The sequence below is a fragment of the Belonocnema kinseyi genome, chromosome 6, assembly GCF_010883055.1.
Source record: "Belonocnema kinseyi isolate 2016_QV_RU_SX_M_011 chromosome 6, B_treatae_v1, whole genome shotgun sequence".
Lineage (NCBI taxonomy): Eukaryota > Metazoa > Arthropoda > Insecta > Hymenoptera > Cynipidae > Belonocnema > Belonocnema kinseyi.
In genome coordinates, this window is record NC_046662.1 from 14,396,106 (window position 1) to 14,414,049 (window position 17,944).

The following is a 17,944-nucleotide window of genomic DNA, read 5'->3' on the forward strand; positions in this document are numbered from 1 at the left end:
GAAATTTTAAGAGCTTTAAAAAGTCTCAAGGAATTTCAAAGGATTGGAAATAATTTATGGTATTTTTAAAGATTCCACGAAATTTTTTATAGATTTCAACAAATTTGAAAGGGTTTTAAAATTTTTTGATAATTAAACAAAGTTTCAATGAATTGTTAAGAACTTTAAAAAGTTTCAAGATATTTCAAAATATTGCGATTAATTAAAAATTTTGTAGGTTATTTTAAATAATTCCAAGGGATTTTCAAGAACTAAAAAAATTGCAATGGATTTAAAAAGTTTTTAAAGCATTTGAAATATTTTAGAATATTTCAAAAAAATCTAAAGTATTTTTAAAAACTTTAAAAAGATTCGAAGGATTTGAAAAGAATTGAAACGTTTAATATTATTAATGATTCGTAGACATTTTCAATATATTCAAATAATTTATAGGGATTTCAAAAGATTGGAGAGATATTACATTTTTTTAATTCTAAAAAATGTATTTTTTGAATTTATAATATTTCTAATAATTTTATATTAAAAAATAAAATTATATTAAATAAATTATTTTTTTAAATAGGAAATATAATGATTAAATTTATTAATAAAATTTTGTGTAAAAATATAAATATTGAATTTTGATTAAAAATTATTTTATTATTAATTGAAAATCTATTAAAATATAAAAATAGAATTAAAAATGGAATTTTCAAGAGCTTTTAAATATTTCAAGGGATTTCAAAAGATTTGAAATATTTTAGATTTTTATTTTGAAGATTCCAAGCAATTTTTGAAATATATTTCAATACCTTGAAGATAGTAAAAAGTATTTGAATGATTTCAGGGTATTTAAAATAATTTCAATAAATTTTCAACTGCTTTTAAATCTTTCGAGGAATTTCAAACGATTTAAAAAATTTTAGGCTATTTTAAAATATTCATTCGAATTTTTAATATATTTAAATTATTTATAGGGATTTCAAAGGATTCGAAATATTTTAAGGTTTTTAAAAAAATTCCAAGGAATATTTCAGGGTATTTTTAATAAATTTCAATAATTTTAATGGATTTCAAAGGATTTTAATGATTCTAAGGAATATTCAAGAGCTTTAAGAAGTTCCAAGGTATTTTAAAAGATTCCAATGGATTTCCAAGGATTTGAATGATTTTAAGGGATTTAAAACCTCTCAAGATTTTTTAATAATTTGACAAAAAAATTTATTAAGAAGAATTGAGGGATTTTGTTGTGTTTCAAAAATTTTCATGTATTTCAAGAAATTACCAAAGATTTTAGGATATTTTTAAAGATTCCAAGAAATTTCTAATTCATTGCAATAATTTGAAGGGATTTCAAAGAATTTTTGATATCTTAGGAAACCTTTTTTGAAAAACTCTAAGGCATTTTCTAGAGCTTTCAAAAATAGCAGAGAATTTCCACAGATTTTTAAGGGTTTCTAAAATATTTTAGATTATTTTCATTAATTCCAAGCAATTTTCAAGAGCTTAAAAAAATTGCAATGGATTTAAAAAGTTTTTAAACATTTTAAATATTTTAAAATATTTTAAAAAAATCGAAGGTATTTTTAAAAACTTTAAAAAGATTAGAAGGATTTCAAAAGGTTTTAAACGTTTTATATTTTTAATGATTCGTTGGAATTTTCAATATATTCAAATAAATTATTGGGATTTCCAAGGATTGGGGAGACATTAGATTTTTTTTTTTAATTCCAAAAAATGTATTTTTTGAATTTATAATATTTCTAATAATTTTATATTAAAAAATAAAATTGTATTAAATAAATTATTTTTTCAAATAGGAAATATATTTATTAAATTTATTAATAACATTTTGTGTAAAAGTATAAATATTGAATTTTGATTAAAAATTATTTTATTATTAATTGAAAATCCATTAAAATATAAAAATAAAATTAAAAATGGAATTTTCAAGAGCTTTAAATATTTGAAGGGATATCAAAAGATTTGAAATATTTTTGGATTTTATTTTAAAGATTTCAAGTAATTTTTGAAATATATTTCAATACCTTGAAGATAATAAAAATAATTTTAATGATTTCAGGGTATTTAAACTAATTTCAATAAATTTTCAACTGCTTTTAAACCTTTCAAGGGATTTCAAAAGATTAAAAAAATTTTAGGCTATTTTAAAATATTCATTCGAATTTTTAATATATTTAAATTATTTATAGGGATTTCAAAGGATTCGAAATATTTTAAGGTTTTTAAAAAAATTCCAAGGAATATTTCAGGGTATTTTTAATAAATTTCAATAATTTTAATGGATTTCAAAGGATTTTAATGATTCTAAGGAATATTTAAGAGCTTTAAGAAGTTCCAAGGATTTGAATGATTTTAAGGGATTCAAAACCTCCCAAGATTTTTTAATAATTTGCCAAAAAACTTTATTAAGAAGGATTGAGGGATTTTGTTGGGTTTCAAAAATTCTCATGTATTTCAAGAAATTACCAAAGATTTTAGGATATTTTTAAAGATTCCAAGAAATTTCTAATTCATTGCAATAATTTGAAGGGATTTCAAAGAATTTTAAATATTTTAAGAAACCTTTTTTTAAAAACGCTAAGGCATTTTTTAGAGCTTTCAAAAATATCCGACAATTTCCACTGATTTTTAAGGGTTTCTGAAATATTTTAGATTATTTTAATTAATTCTAAGCAATTTTCAAGAGCTTAAAAAATGTCAAGGGATTTCCAAAGATTTTAAAGTATTTGAAATATTTTAGGATATTTAAAAAGAATCCAAGGAATTTTAAAAAACTTTTAAAAAATTCAAAGATTTTTCAAAATAATTCAAGGTATTTAAAAATATTCCAAAGGATTTGAAATATTTTAGGATATTTAAAAAAATGCTTTTTAAAACATATTTATATGTATTTCAAAAAAAACCAATGAATTTTCAAGAATCTTAAAAAGTTTCAAACTTTTAAGGGATTGGAAAATTTTTTTGAGGATTTTGGAAATTTTAAGGTATTTGTAAAAGTTCCAAGGAATATTTAAGAGCTATACAACTTTTCAAGGATTTAAAAATATTCCAAGGGATTTCCAAAGATTTAAAATAATTCGAAAGATTTTGGGATATTTCACATTATTTCAACATATTTTCAGTTCATTTAAATAATGGGAAGGGATTTCGAAGCATTTTAAAGATTTCATGCTATTTTTAAATATTCCAAAGAATTTTTATAGGAGCTTTACAAAATTTCAAAAGATTTTTAAGAATTTGAAATATTTTAGGGTATTTTAAAAGACTTCTAGGAATTTTTGGCAATTCACTTGAATTCTGTTTGAATTCTCATTAATGTATCCTGATTTTTTAAAAATTTTTTGGAATTCTCTTGAATTTTTTAATTTACTTGAATTCTTCTAAATTCACTGAATTCTACTCAATTTATTAATTTTTCTATATTAAAATTTTCTTCATTTCACTTTCATTTTTTTTTAATTCACCTCTAATTTCACTCTAATTTTACTGATACCATTGGTATTTTAAATATTTAAATCAAAATTGGTCGCAATATTTATGCCACTTTTTTAGTTTAAATATTTCAATTTTTTCCAAGTAAGTAATTTTTTAGAATTTAAAAAATGTCAAAGTATTTCCAAAGATTTTACAAGATTTGAAATATCTCAGGGTATTTTCAATATAATTTGAATCGAATTCATAGAATCTTCAAAAGATTTTAAAGGATTAAAATTTTTTGGCATATATTCCAATAATTTGAAGTGATTTAAAAGAATTTAAAAAATTATAGGGTATTTTTTACTGTTCCAAAGAATTTTTAAGAGATATAAATTATTTGAAGGGTTTTAAATAGATTTGTTGGTATTTTTAAAGATTCCAAGGAATTTTTAATCGATTTCAATTGTTTAAAGAGATATTAAACACTTTAAAATGATTTTAAATATTTAAGGGTATTTTAAAATATTCAGAGAAATTTTCAATTGATTTTATTAATTTAATGAGAAACCAAAGGATTTGAAATATCACAGGTATTTTTAAAGATTTCAAGGTATATTCAAAAGCCTAAAAAAGATTCAAGGCATTTCAAAGGATTTTGAATATTTTTGGGTATTTTAAAAAATTTCAATGAATTTTCAAGAATTTTAGAGTTTTAAACGTTTTCAAAAGATTTTATAGGATTAAAATTTTTTTTTATATATATCTTAATAATTTGAAGTGATTTCCAAGGGTTTAAAAGATTATACAGTATTTTTTACGGTTCCAAAAAATTTAGTTTAAATTGTCATCAATATATCCTGGATTCTGTCAAATTCTTTGAGATTCTCGTGAATTTTTTTAATTAACTTGATTTTTCCCAATAAATGCAACACAACTCAATTGAACGCATTTTTTAATATTTTGAATGTTTCTAATTCACATTGAGTTTCTTTTAAACACTTTTAAATATTTTAAATTAATGAAAAGCCAAAGGATTTGAAATATCTAAAGTATTTTTAAAGATTTCAAGGGATTTTCAAAAGCTTAAAAAAAAGATTTAAGGCATTTCAAAGGATTTGGAATATTTTTGGGTATTTTTAAATTTCAAGAGATATTTCAAGAGATTTCAAGAGATTTCAATTGATTCTTCAAGGGCTTCAAAAAGATTTTAAAGAATTTTAATGATTTTTAGGAATTTGTAAATATTTCAAGGAATTTCAATTGATTTTAGTAATTTAATGAAAATCCAACGGATTTGAATTATTTAATGGTATTTCTAATAATTTTAAGGGATTTTCAAGTGCTTTAAAAAGAGTGCAGGTACTTCAAAGGATTTGAAATATTTTTGGGTATTTTAAAAAATTTCAAGGAATTTTTAAGAGTTTTAAGCGATTTCTAAAGATTTTCAAGGATTACAATTTTTTTTTGTATATATTCAAAAAATTTGAAGTTGTTTGAAAGGAGTTTAAAGATTATATGGTATTTCTTAAAATTCAAAAAAAAAAAAATTCAATAGATATCAAATGTTTTTTCAAGGGATTTAAAAAGATTTTAAAGAATTTTAAAGGATTTGAAAATTTTAAGGGTATTTTAAAGATTCCAAAGAATTTTCAATCGATTTCAATAGTTTGTAGAGATATTAAACACTGTTAAAGTATTTTAATTATTTAAGGTACCTTTGAAAAATTCCAAGGAATTTTCAATTGATTTTAGTAACTTAATGAGAAGCCAAAAGATTTTAAATAAAGATTTCAGGGGTTTTCAAGAAATTTAAAGAGTTTCAAGCAATTTCTAAAGATTTTAAAGGATAAATTTTTTTTGGTATATATTCCAATAATTTGAAGTTATTTCAAAGTCTTTTAAAGATTATATATTGTATTTTTTAAATTAAAAAAAAAATCAAGAGATATCAAATGTTTCTTCAAGGGATTTAAAAAGATTTTAAAGAATTTTAATGATTTTTTTAAATTTGTAAAGATTCCAAGGCATTTTCAATCAATTTCAATCCTTTTAAATTCAAATTTCAAAGAATTTTAAAGGATTTGAAATGTTTGAAGGTATTTTAAAAGATTCCAAAGAATTTTCAATCAATTTTAGTAGTTTAAAAAGATATTAAATACTTTTAAAGCATTTAAAATATTTGAGGATATTTTAAAATATTCTAAGGAATTTTTAATTGATTTTAGAATTTAATGAGAAGCCAAAGGATTTGAATTATTGAATGGTATTTCTAAAGATTTCAAGGGATTTTTAAGAGCTTTAAAAAGATTCAAGGTATTTCAAAAGATTTGAAATATTTTAGCGTATTTTTTAAAGTTCTAAGGAATTTTCAAGAGATATAAAATATTTGAAGGATTTTAAAATGATTTAAAAAAATTTTTTGGTACTTTTAAAGATTCCAAGGAATTTTTAATCGATTTTAATATTTTGACGAGATATTAAACACTGTTAAAGTATTTTAAATATCTGATATATTCCAATAATTTGAAGTGATTTCCGAGGGTTTGAAAGATTATACAATATTTTTTACAATTCCAAAGAATTTAGTTTGAATTCTCATCAATGTATCCTGAAATCTGTCACATTCTTTAAATTTCTCGTGAATTTTTTAAATTTACTTGATCTTTCCAATTAAATTGAAAATACAACTCAATTTAATACATTTTTTAGTAATTTGAATTTTTTTAATTCACCTTCAGTTTCTTTTAAACACTTTTAAATGTTTAAAAAATACGAGGGTATTTAAAAATATTCTAAGAAATTTTCAGTTGTTTTTGTAATTTAATGAGAAGCCAAAGGATTTGAAATATTTTGGGATTTTTTTTTTAAATTTCAAGGCATTTCAAGGCGTATTTTTAAAAATTCCAAGGAATTTTCAATTAATTTGAGTAATTTCAAGGGATTTTCAAGTGCTTTAAAAAGATTCAAGGTACATCAATGGATTTGAAATATTTGAGCGTATTTTTAAAAAGTCCAAGGAATTTTCAAGAATTTTAAAGAGTTTTAAACGCTTTCAAAAGATTTTAAGGGATTACAATTTTTTTTGGTATATATTCCAATAATTTGAAGTTATTTCAAAGGCTTTTAAAGATTATATATGGTATTTTTTTTTATTAAAAAAAAAATTTCAAGATATATCCAATCTTTCTTCAAGGAATTTAAAAAGATTTAAAAGGATTTCAATGATTTTTTTTCAATTTCTAAAGATAATTTGAAAGACTTTTAGAGGATTTGAAAAGATTTGAAATTTTTGAGGGTATTTTAAAAGATTCCAAGGAATTTTCAATCGATTTCAATCTTTGAAGAGATATTTAACACTTTTAAAGGATTTTAAATATTTAAGGGTATTTAAAAATATTCTGAGAAATTTTCAATTGATTTTAGTTATTTAATGAAAAGCCAAAGGATTTGAAATATATAAGGTATTTTTAAAGATTTCAAGGGATTTTCAAAAACCTTAAAAAAGATTCAAGGCATTTTAAAGAATTTGGAATATTTGGGGGTATTATTAAAAATTTCAAAGACTTTTCAAGAATCTTAGAGTTTCAAGCGATTTTTAAAGTTTGGTAAATATTACAATAATTTGAAGTTAATTCAAAGGCTTTTAAAGGTTATATGGTATTTCTTAAAATTCCAATTTTTTTTTTCAAGAAATATCAAAGGTTTCTTCAAGGGATTTAAAAAGATTTTAAAGAATTTTAATGATTTTTTGGAATTTGTAAAGATTCCAAGGAATTTCCAATCGATTTCAATTTTTTGAAAAGATTTTAAATATTGGAGGGTATTTAAAAATATTTCTAAAGATTTTAAGGGATTACAATTTTTTTTGGTATATATTCCATTAATTTGAAGTTATTTCAAAGGCTTTTAAAGATTATATATGGTATTTTTTTTTATTAAAAAAAAATTTCAAGATATATCCAATCTTTCTTCAAGGAATTAAAAAGATTTTAAAGGATTTGAAATGATTTGAAATTTTTAAGGGTATTTTAAAAGATTTCAAGGATTTTTCAATCGATTTCAATCGTTTGAAGAGATATTTAACACTTTTAAAGGATTTTAAATATTTAAGGGTATTTAAAAATTTTCAATTGATTTTAGTAATTTAATGAGAAGCCAAAGGATTTTAATTATTTAATGGTATTTTTAAAGATTTCAAGGGATTTTCAAAAACCTTCAAAAAGATTCAAGGCATTTTAAAGAATTTGGAATATTTGGGGGTATTATTAAAAATTTCAAAAAATTTTCAAGAATCTTATAGTTTCAATCGATTTTTAAAGATTTTAAAGGATTAAAAATTTTTTGGTAAATATTACAATAATTTGAAGTTATTTCAAAGGCTTTTAAAGATTATATGGTATTTCTTAAAATTCCAATTTTTTTTTCAAGAAATATCAAATGTTTCTTCAAGGGATTTAAAAGGATTTTAAAGAATTTTAATGATTTTTCGGAATTTGTAAAGATTCCAAGGAATTTTCAATCGATTTCAATAGTTTGAAAATATTTTAAATATTGGAGGGTATTTAAAAATATTTCTAAAGATTTTAAAGGATTACAATTTTTTTTGGTATATATTCCAATAATTTGAAGTTATTTCAAAGGCTTTTAAAGATCATATATGGTATTTTTTTTAATTAAAAAAAAAAATTAAAGACAACAAATGTTTTTTTCAATGGATTTAAAAACATTTGAAAGAATTTTAATGATTTTTTTAAATTTGCAAAGATTCCAAGGAATTTCAATTGATTTTAGTAATTTACTGAGAAGCCAAAGGATTTTAATTATTTAATGGTATTTTTAAAGATTTCAAGGGATTTTCAAAAACCTTGAAAAACATTCAAGGCATTTCAAAGAATTTGGAATATTTGTGGGTATTATTAAAAATTTCAAAGATTTTTCAAGAATCTTAGAGTTTCAAGCAATTTTTAAAGATTTTAAATGATTTACAATTTTTTGGTAAATATTTCAATAATTTCAAGTTATTTCAAAGGCTTTTAAAAATTATATGGTATTTCTTAAAATTCCAATTTTTTTAAAAGAAATATCAATTGTTTCTTTAAGGGATTTAAAAAGATTTAAAAGAATTTTCATGATTTTTTGGAATTTGTAAAGATTCCAAGGAATTTTCAATCGATTTCAATAGTTTGAAAATATTTTAAATATTGGAGGGTATTTCAAAATATTTCTAAAGATTTTAAAGGATTACATTTTTTTTGTATATATTCCAATAATTTGAAGTTATTTCAAAGGCTTTTTAAAAATTATATGGTATTTCGTAAAATTCCAATTTTTTCAAGAAATATCAAATGTTTTTTTAAGAGATTTAAAAAGATTTTAAAGAATTTTAATGATTTTTTGGAATTTGTAAAGGTTCCAAAGAATTTTCAATCGATTTCAATAGTTTAAAAAGACACTTTTAAAGCATTTTAAATATTTGAGGGTATTTTAAAATATTCTAAGGAATTTTGAATTGATTTTAGAATTTAATGAGAAGCCAAAGGATCTGAATTATTTAATGGCATTTCTAAAGATTTCAAGGGATTTTCAAGATCTTAAAAAAGATTCAAGGTACTTCAAAGGATTTGCAATATTTTAGCGTATTTTTTTAAATTTCAAGAAAACTCAAAAGATTTTAAAGGACCTTGAATTTCTTTTAAGTGCACTCATAATTTTCCGGATATTAATAAAAATTTTTAAAAATCCAAAACAATATTTGTCATATTATTAATGATAATTTTTTGCTTCAAATAGTTCACTTTTTTCAAGTTCTTTTGGCTGTGGCAGCCCTATAAATTAAAAACTTTTGTATTTTATTTATAGTCGGGGAAATGTTAAAGAATTTAGAATAAAAAAAGAGAAGTTTTGCGGCTACCCTGTTATTATTTGAAAATACGAGAACGCTTGCTAAGAATCGGAAGAGATATTGATTGTTGAATTTAGCAAATTTTAAAGAAAATTTTTCGCACTAATCTAAGAATTACATTGAATACGTTTTTTTTTTAGTGTCTAGTAATAAGATAGAAGTGCCTTTTTATAAGATAATTTTTTATATCAATGAAATTTATAAAGATTTGTTGTTAACGGCGAGAAATGAGAAAAGGGATTTAACGCACTTGATTTTATAAGATGCACAATGTATAAAAAAAAACCACTATTTTACAGATGGAAGGTGATATTCGAAGTGACAGTAGCGAAGATATTTCTGATACTTCTTTAAACAATGCGCCAGACAACAATTCTGATAACAATGTTAGCAGCAAAAATTCGAAACAAAAGTCAAACTAACGAACAATACCTGATTATGATGGGTAAAAATCGATTTTCACAAATGTGAATGCGAAATTAGACGCTCGTTTTTGACGATGAAAATCTCAACGAATCTAATTTTACGCACTAGAGTTCTTAACTTAAACCTCTTCATTGGCATGTTCAAGCATTTTTTTCGATTTACGAATTTTCGAATTTACGAATTTTTGAATTTTGAGGCGTGGAACTCGTGTTTTTTTTTTTCTGATATTTTTTACGATCGATAAGCGCTTTTATACGAGAAACTAGTTTGAGATATGTACACTTTTTCATCAACCATTCATCAAACCAAACGTTTCATGATTGTCATTATTAAGTAGACAAATAATAAAATGTTAAGTCAAGAGTGTCGATTTTTTTTATTATGCTCGCCTTTCTATTCCTTCTTATGTGTAGAACATTTAAAAAAATATATTTATTATATTTTTTAGGATTAAAAAGTTTGTGAAAATCCTTTTTTTGTTGTTTTTAAATTAATTTTTTAACAGGAAATTTGTCTATTCTATTTATTGCAGAACATTGATCGTTTTTAGTTGAAAATTTATGTATTTTGTTGAAAATTCGTTTTTTTTTGTAGACAACTGTTTCTTTTTATTAAAAATTATTATTTTTCTGGTTGTAATATCAACTTTTACGTTTTTCGTTCAGAATTAATATTTTTCTGGAATTAAAATTTAATTACTTTTTAAAAGTAAAACTCTTTTGTTAGAAAAATATTATTTTTGTTTGAAGATTCGTAGTTTTAATTGAAGTCATCTCTTTGGTTGAGAATTATTTTTTTTTTTTGACGGCAAATTGAACTATTCTATTTTAGGTTGGAAATTCGTGTATTTTGTTGAAAATTGGTAAGAAATTTGCTTGAAAAGGAGTTTTCTAAAGTGAAAAATTAACTTCCATTTTTGCTTTAAAATCGATAATTTTTTTTTTTAGAATCTTAACAATTACATTTTCTATTGATCTCAATATTTTCAAATTTTCTCTTCATCTGAAAATTAAAAAAAAAAAAGATTTATTAGTACTTTTTTAAGTATTGAAGAATAGGTGAATATTCCTTTTTTTTAAATTAATTTTTTTACTGAAAATTTAATTATTGTATCTTTTGTTGAAAATCCTAGTATTTTGTTAAAAATTCGTTCTTGTTGGTAGAAAATTGACCTTTTGTGGTTGAGTATTTCATAATTTTATTTAAAAATTCAGTTTTTGGCTGTGAATTTCATTATTAAATTTTTGGTTGAAAAATGATCTTTTTGAGATGAAAATTCATCTTTTTTTGGTTGAGCACTGCTTTTCTTAACATATAACTTAATTATTTAAGTTTTTTCAGACAATTTATTATTTTTTTAAATAAAAATTGTTTTATTGTTTTGTTTGAAAGTTGAACTATTTCAGTTGAAGATTTATTGTTTTAGTTAAAAACTTATCTTTTCGTTAAAAATTCGACTCTTCCAGTTGAAGATTCATGATTTTAATGAAAAATTTATCAGGTAAGATGAAAATTTATTCGTTTTACTATAAATGTAACTATTCCAATTTCTGTTGCAAATTTATTTTTTTTCTAGTTCAAAATACAACTATTTAGTTGAAAATTTGTCTCATTTGATTGTAAATTCAACTATTTCTTTAAAATTCAGGTATATGGTTTAAAAATGGTGTGTTTTGTTATAAAATTAATTTTATTGTTGAAAAATTCATCTTTTTGATAAAAAACACTCAACCATTCTAGATAAATATTTATAATTTTAGTGGGAAATTCATATTTCAGTTTAACCAAAATATACTTGGTTGAAAAATAAACTCTTTTGTTAAATATTAATTTTTTTATTGAAGATTCACAATTTTAATTAAAAATTTATTTCTTTGGTCCAAAAATTTAACTATTTTATTGAAAATTTGTTTCTTTTTTGTTTCAAAATAATTTTTCCCTGAACTGAAAATACTATTTCAGTTGAATATTCCACAATTTTAGTTGCAAATAATTTATTGGTATGAAAATTAATTTTTTGACTGAACATTTATTTTCTTAACATAAAATTTAATTATTTAAATTTTAGTTGACAATTTATCTTGTTTAGTAAGCATTTTTTTAAACTTCAACTATTTGTTTGAAAATTTGTCTTCTTTGATTTGAAAATTCATATATTTTGTTGAAAATTTTTAAGAATGTTAATTTGCTTGATAAGGAGTCTTCTTAAGTGAAAAATTAACTATTCCATTTTTGCTTTTAAATCGATCATTTTTTATTTTGGAACTTAATTATTACATTTTCTATTGAGAATTCGTCTGAAAATAAAAATAAAATTATTCACTAGTACATTTTTAAGTATTAGAGAATAGGTGAAGATTCTTTTTTTTTAAATTAATTTTTTTCACTGAAAATTTAATTATTGTATTTTTTCTTCAAAATTGATCGTTTTTAGTAAAAAATTAATGTATTTTGTTAAAAATGCATTCTTGTTGGATGAAAATTCATTTTTCTTAAAGTCAAATCTTGGTCGAAGTCAACTTTTTATGATTAATTTTTTTTTTTTTTTTTTAATATTAACTTTTACTTTTTTCGTTCAGAATTCATATTTTTTGGAAGAAAAATTGAATTACTTGGTTAAAAGTTAATTTTTTTTGTTAAGAAATAATTTTTTGTTCGAGGATTCATAATTTTAATAGAAAAGTCATTTCTTTCGTTGAAAAATAATTTTTTTAACTGTAAATTAAACAATTTCATTTTAGGTTAAACATTCCCGTATTTTGTTGGCAATTTTAAAAAAAATTATTTCGTTTGAACAGGAATTTTCTTAGGGAACTAAAATATTACAGTTTATGTTAAAAATGCATCTTGTTTGTTTGAAAATTGAACTGTTTTTAGTGTGGAAAATTCGTTTTTTTACAGATTGAAAATTAATTTTTTTAACTGTAAATTGAATTATTTCATTTCAACTTAAAAATTTAATTATTTGGTTCGGAATTCGTATATTTTGTTGAAATTTCAACTATTTGCTTGATGTGATTTGCTTGACTCTGTTAAAAATGTATTTATTTATTTAAAAAATCTATTATTAATTTATTATTTCTGCATTATAATTGATTTATTTATATTTTATTTCTTTATTATTTATTTATTTAACTATTGTGTTGAAATTCCTTTTTTTTAATTAATTTTTCTCACTGAAAATTAATCTTTTATTTGAAAACTGAACTACATTTTTCGTTGAGATATTTTCATGTAAAAAAATGTATTATATTTATTAATAAAATATTGTTTGAACTACATTGTTACAAAAAATGTATTTATTTATTCATAAAAAAATTTTAGTATTATTTTACAATTTATTTCTTTATATTTTAATTCTTTATTATTATTAATTTATTTAAGTATTGTGTTAAAACTCTTTCTTTTTTCTTTTATTAATTTTTTCACTGAAAATTAATCTTTTAGTTGAAAACAGAACTGCAGTTTTCGTTGAGAAGTCATTTTTTGTTGTTGTAAATTTTACTAGTTTGAAAATTGAACTGTTTTGTAGAAAAATTGTTTTTTTTTTTGCTGAAATTTCATTTTTTGAACTGGAATTTAAACTATTCCATTTTAGGTTGAAAATTTAATTATATGTTTCAAAAATCGTATATTTGTTTTAAAATTCAACTATTTGGTTGAATTTTGAAATAATTTGTTGAAAATTCAATTACTCATTAGAGAAAATTCTTTTTTTTTCTTTGAAAATTATTTTTTCTAAACGAAAATGTAACTAATCTTTTTTCAGTTATAAATTGATTTTTATTATATCATTATTTCATCGAAAAAATCATCTTTTTGTTCAAAGAATTCATCTGTTTGGTTGCAAATTTGAATATTTTGTTGAAAAATTGTTTTTTTTTTTTAATAAAAATTAATTTTTTGTACTGAAAATTTAACTATTTTTGTGAAAATGAATTTTTTAATTGGGAATTCATATTTTCGAATGGGAAATTCATCTGTTTGCAGAAAATTAGTCTTTTTGGTGTACAGATTAAAACGATTTGGTTTAAAATTATTATTTTTAACTTAAAAATTAATATTCCATTAATGTTTCAAAATTGATCTTTTTTAACTGATAATTCAACTATTTTCTTGAAAAATAGAGCCTCTTGATTGAAAATGAAACTATTTGATTGTAAATTAAATTTTTTGCTTTACAAGTAATTTTGTAACTTGAAAATCCAATTTTTGGTTAAAAATTCAACTATTTTCTTTAAAATTCGTCTTTTTTTTAATGAAAGTTGAACTATTTGGCTGTAAATGCAACTGTTTGGTCTAAAATTAATGTTTGCTATTATCGAAAATTCAACTATATCATTGAAAATGAACTTTTTTGTTAAAAATTCATCTTTTCGGGTTTAAAAGTCAACTTTTTTCTAGAACATTCGACTTTTTTTAACTCTTCCGTTGAGAATTCACCTCTTTCCAGAGAAAAAGAGTCAACTTTTACACAGTTTATAAGACTCACAAGGGACCCAAAATGAAGATTTGCATGCTAAGCTTGTTTTGATTTCCAATTTTTTATTATTTTATTTATCCACAATATTAAAGATTTATCAGCACTAATAAAGGATTTTCTAATCTTATAATTTTTGAAAAGTAAATTTAAGTATATACTTACGTACGAATAAATTTTATATCCATAATTCTAACAGATAAAATTATTTTTATAATCTTGAACTTATAATTTGACAAATTGCAGTTTTGTTACTTATAGTTCTAGTGACTGGTACCAAATTTTTTTCGAGAGATTTTAATTAGTTTTAATTCAACTAAATTTTAACTATTTCTCTTTATTTGACATCAAATTTTGTATTTGGTGAGAAGATTCCCAAGCCGATTGGACAGATGAAGTACAAGAAATTCGTAAGTAACTCAATTTTCTATAAATTAAATAAATCTATAATTTTGAATTAGGGTAAACCTGCCTACAGTGGAATTTTCTGAGACCGGGAAAAACTGCGAAATGACTGAATTTATTTCTTGACCGGGAATTTTACGAATGTTAAGAAGAAAAATTTGCTCAAGTTTGATTTTAACAGTTTTGTAAATAATTAAAGTATAAAAAACTGAATAATAATTGATTTGACAAAACGATTCTAAATCCGTTCGAAATTTGAGAATCTTCAGATTGTAATTGTTTGAATTCGAAAAGAAGATAATTTTAGTTTTAAATAACAATTTTAATGATTCATCAATAAAATATTTTTCATTCACAGTTTTAGGTCTTCGTTTATATTATATTTTATATTAAATTTAATAAATAAATAAAATAATATATTATTTTTTAAATAGAAAGTTTTGAATCTGTAGAATTTTGAAGAGCTTTTCAACTTTTAACGTTATAATTTGAATTGCTAGGCTTAAAAAATGTTTAATTTGTAAGTAAAATTGTTAAATTTTGAGGTATAAATAGCAATTGAAAACTTATTATTTGTAAATAAAATTTGAGTAATTTCAAGAGATATTTCGTAGTTTTTAAAAGATTCAAAATTAAGTAAAAACTTGAAGCTTCTTCAAGTAATTGAAAAGAAGTATGTTAACATTTTTGTTTATAACTTCTAAGTACATTTTTTTAATTAGCCGAATTTTTCCTGCAACTTTTGGAAAAGCCTGCAAATTGAAGAAAAAAAATCCTTAAAATCTTCCAGGTTCTGTTTTGATCATTTTGGAAATCTCTGAAAATCTTTTTAAATTTTCTGTTACAATAATCTTTCTACCAATAATAAGTGTTCCTACTGTTATTTATAAATTCAAATTTTAAGGATTTTTTTAACTTGCAGGATTTTCTAAAAGTTGTAGAAAAAATTCAATTCATTTACAAATATATTCAAACGTTTCAACAAATTTTTAAAAATGATTTTAAATTTGGAAAAATATAAAACCATTTCTAGATTTCTCAATATTTTAAAATAAAATTTTAAAGTTTTTGAAGGATGCTTAAACTATTAAAAATGAAAATAATTTAACTTCTAATTTAAAAAAAAACATATTTTTAATTTGTGTAGCTTAAAATTACTTAAAAAAATATAATATTGAAAATTTTTAAAGTTCATTGCTTGATTCCGTTCCATACATGTAAATTTAATTGGTTTTTTATTGCTTTAAATGGAAAAATGTTAAGAATAGAGTTTGATTTTTTTAAATTAGCACAAACGAAAGAAAAATAATTAGTTTTACTGTTTTTTTTAAAATTTATTAACAATTTTTTTAATTAAATAAATTTTGATACATATTATATTAGTGCTTTTATTTAACGATAATCCATTGAAGGTTGCATTTACCACTGTAGGGACGTTTCCCCCACTTTTTTCGTTTTTAGATTCACGGCAGTCGCGAAGTATGCTACTGGAGAAGAAAACTGTAACACAGGCTTTTATCAATCAGGAAATATTATTTATTACTGCTGTAAATTTCTGCATGATCCTTGTTTTAAATAGGCACATTTTTAATAAATCACAACAGTTTAAACAAGGTTTAATTCATCTTTTTAACTTTTAATTTGTCTTTTTAAATTTCTTAAATAAACAATATTGGAATTGCGCTTTCTAACAGAAAGTTATTATTGGAATTGAAATCTCGGACGAAATGTTTTTGAATATTTTAGAATTTTTACTTTAAGGATCTATCAAGAAAAATCGGATTCGCAGGATTCCCTAAATCATCTGAATTCCTTAAATTATTGAAAATTTTCTTTATTCTGAGAATTCGCTGATTTCAAACAATTTAAAAAAAATGCAAAGAATTCATAAGAATTGAAAGAAGTCAAAGGATTCAGGGAATTCAAGTAATTTCGGAGAATTCTGGAAATTCCCAATATTGAAGAAATCTAGGATATTCAAAGATTTGAAGGGAATTTCTAATATTGAAGGAACTCTGTATATATGAGGATTGCAGGGAATTTAGAGAATTTCAAGGATTTCAGAGTATTTGATGAATTTAGAGAATTCAGAATATTGAAAAAATTCCGGGAATCCAGTAAAATTAAGGGTTTGAGGCTATTTAAGGAATTGAAATAATTTCGAGATTTTCAGAACTTAAAGATAAGTAATTTATATCCATTTATTAAAATTTTTGGATGAAAAAGAAATTTTAAACCTAAAAACTACAAACAACGCGGTAATTTTTGTTCGCTGGTAAGGGGGGGGGGGGTGCCTCTCTTTTTTTTATAAATTCAACGATTAAGGCGTTAAATAAACAATAAATAAAAACAAATGTATATATATATATAAGTTTTTGGTGTCGGTTTCAGAGGACGGCCGGCTATTAACAAATGGGATCACATGGACACCCACCTAATACAATGCTGCTAAAGGCAGCCTTCTCAGCATAAAAACATAAACCCAAGACGACTCTCGGTTCCTGTTCTGCCGCCCCCCTTTCCAACCCTTCCTTATCAACTGAAGTTTGGCGGGACTGACGTTACAACTACAATCTCCACTATATGACGAATTTCTACTTAACTTGGGCATGATTTCGACTCGCAAAATAAATGTATAGCATAAAGGTGATGGTTGGGCGTATAATATAAACAATGAATAATACAAACAATAAAATAGCCTCGGGAAGGACTGGAACTTTAATTGACAAAAGGCATGCACACAGTAAATGCGAAGGTCAAGTTTCAGGCGACGAATGGAAACTGGGTGTTTATAATGCTAGGAGAATGAATGATCTCGAGGTAAAAGAATTGCGAGAAACTATGCATGTAAGGAAACTAGATATTTTATGTGTGTCTCAAACAAAGAAAAAGAGATGCGAAAATAAAGACATAGAAACCGGCGTGTTGAAAGGCGGATTTGAAATATGGTCAGGAGTAGATGGTGAATCACATGGTAGGCAAGTAGTAGGTCTGATTTTGAATACAAGAGCGAAGCAGCATCTCGGAGATCATGATTTTGCATCTCCCAGACTATTTTGGGCAAGAATGAAACTAGGAATCAGAAGATTATTTATCATAGCATGCTACGCGCTGTTCACAGTGATCCCAGAGAAGTAAAAGACGTCTTCTGGGACTCTTTAAACGACACAATAAATATTTGCGATCGTGGTGAAAGATTAATTCTGGTAGGAGGTACGAGGGTAGTTCAATAAGTCCTTAGAATGAAGTATAAAAACAATTTTTTTTGGGTAAATTTTTTTTTATTTTTCAACATAATCTCCTTGGAGCTC

The 17,944-nt window shown here is 22.5% G+C and overlaps 1 protein-coding gene across 1 annotated transcript in view; it reads left to right on the top strand.

The window, feature by feature from the left end:
* The window catches only part of LOC117174350 (ceramide synthase 6), a 59,588-nt gene extending 49,481 nt beyond the window's left edge, over positions 1-10,107 (top strand). Inside the window, exon 7 of the mRNA XM_033363395.1 lies at positions 9,622-10,107. Within this exon, the coding sequence (XP_033219286.1) occupies positions 9,622-9,744 (123 nt within the window). The 3' untranslated portion in view covers positions 9,745-10,107. The remainder of the gene's footprint in view (positions 1-9,621) is intronic.
* Positions 10,108-17,944: the final 7,837 nt, after the last annotated feature.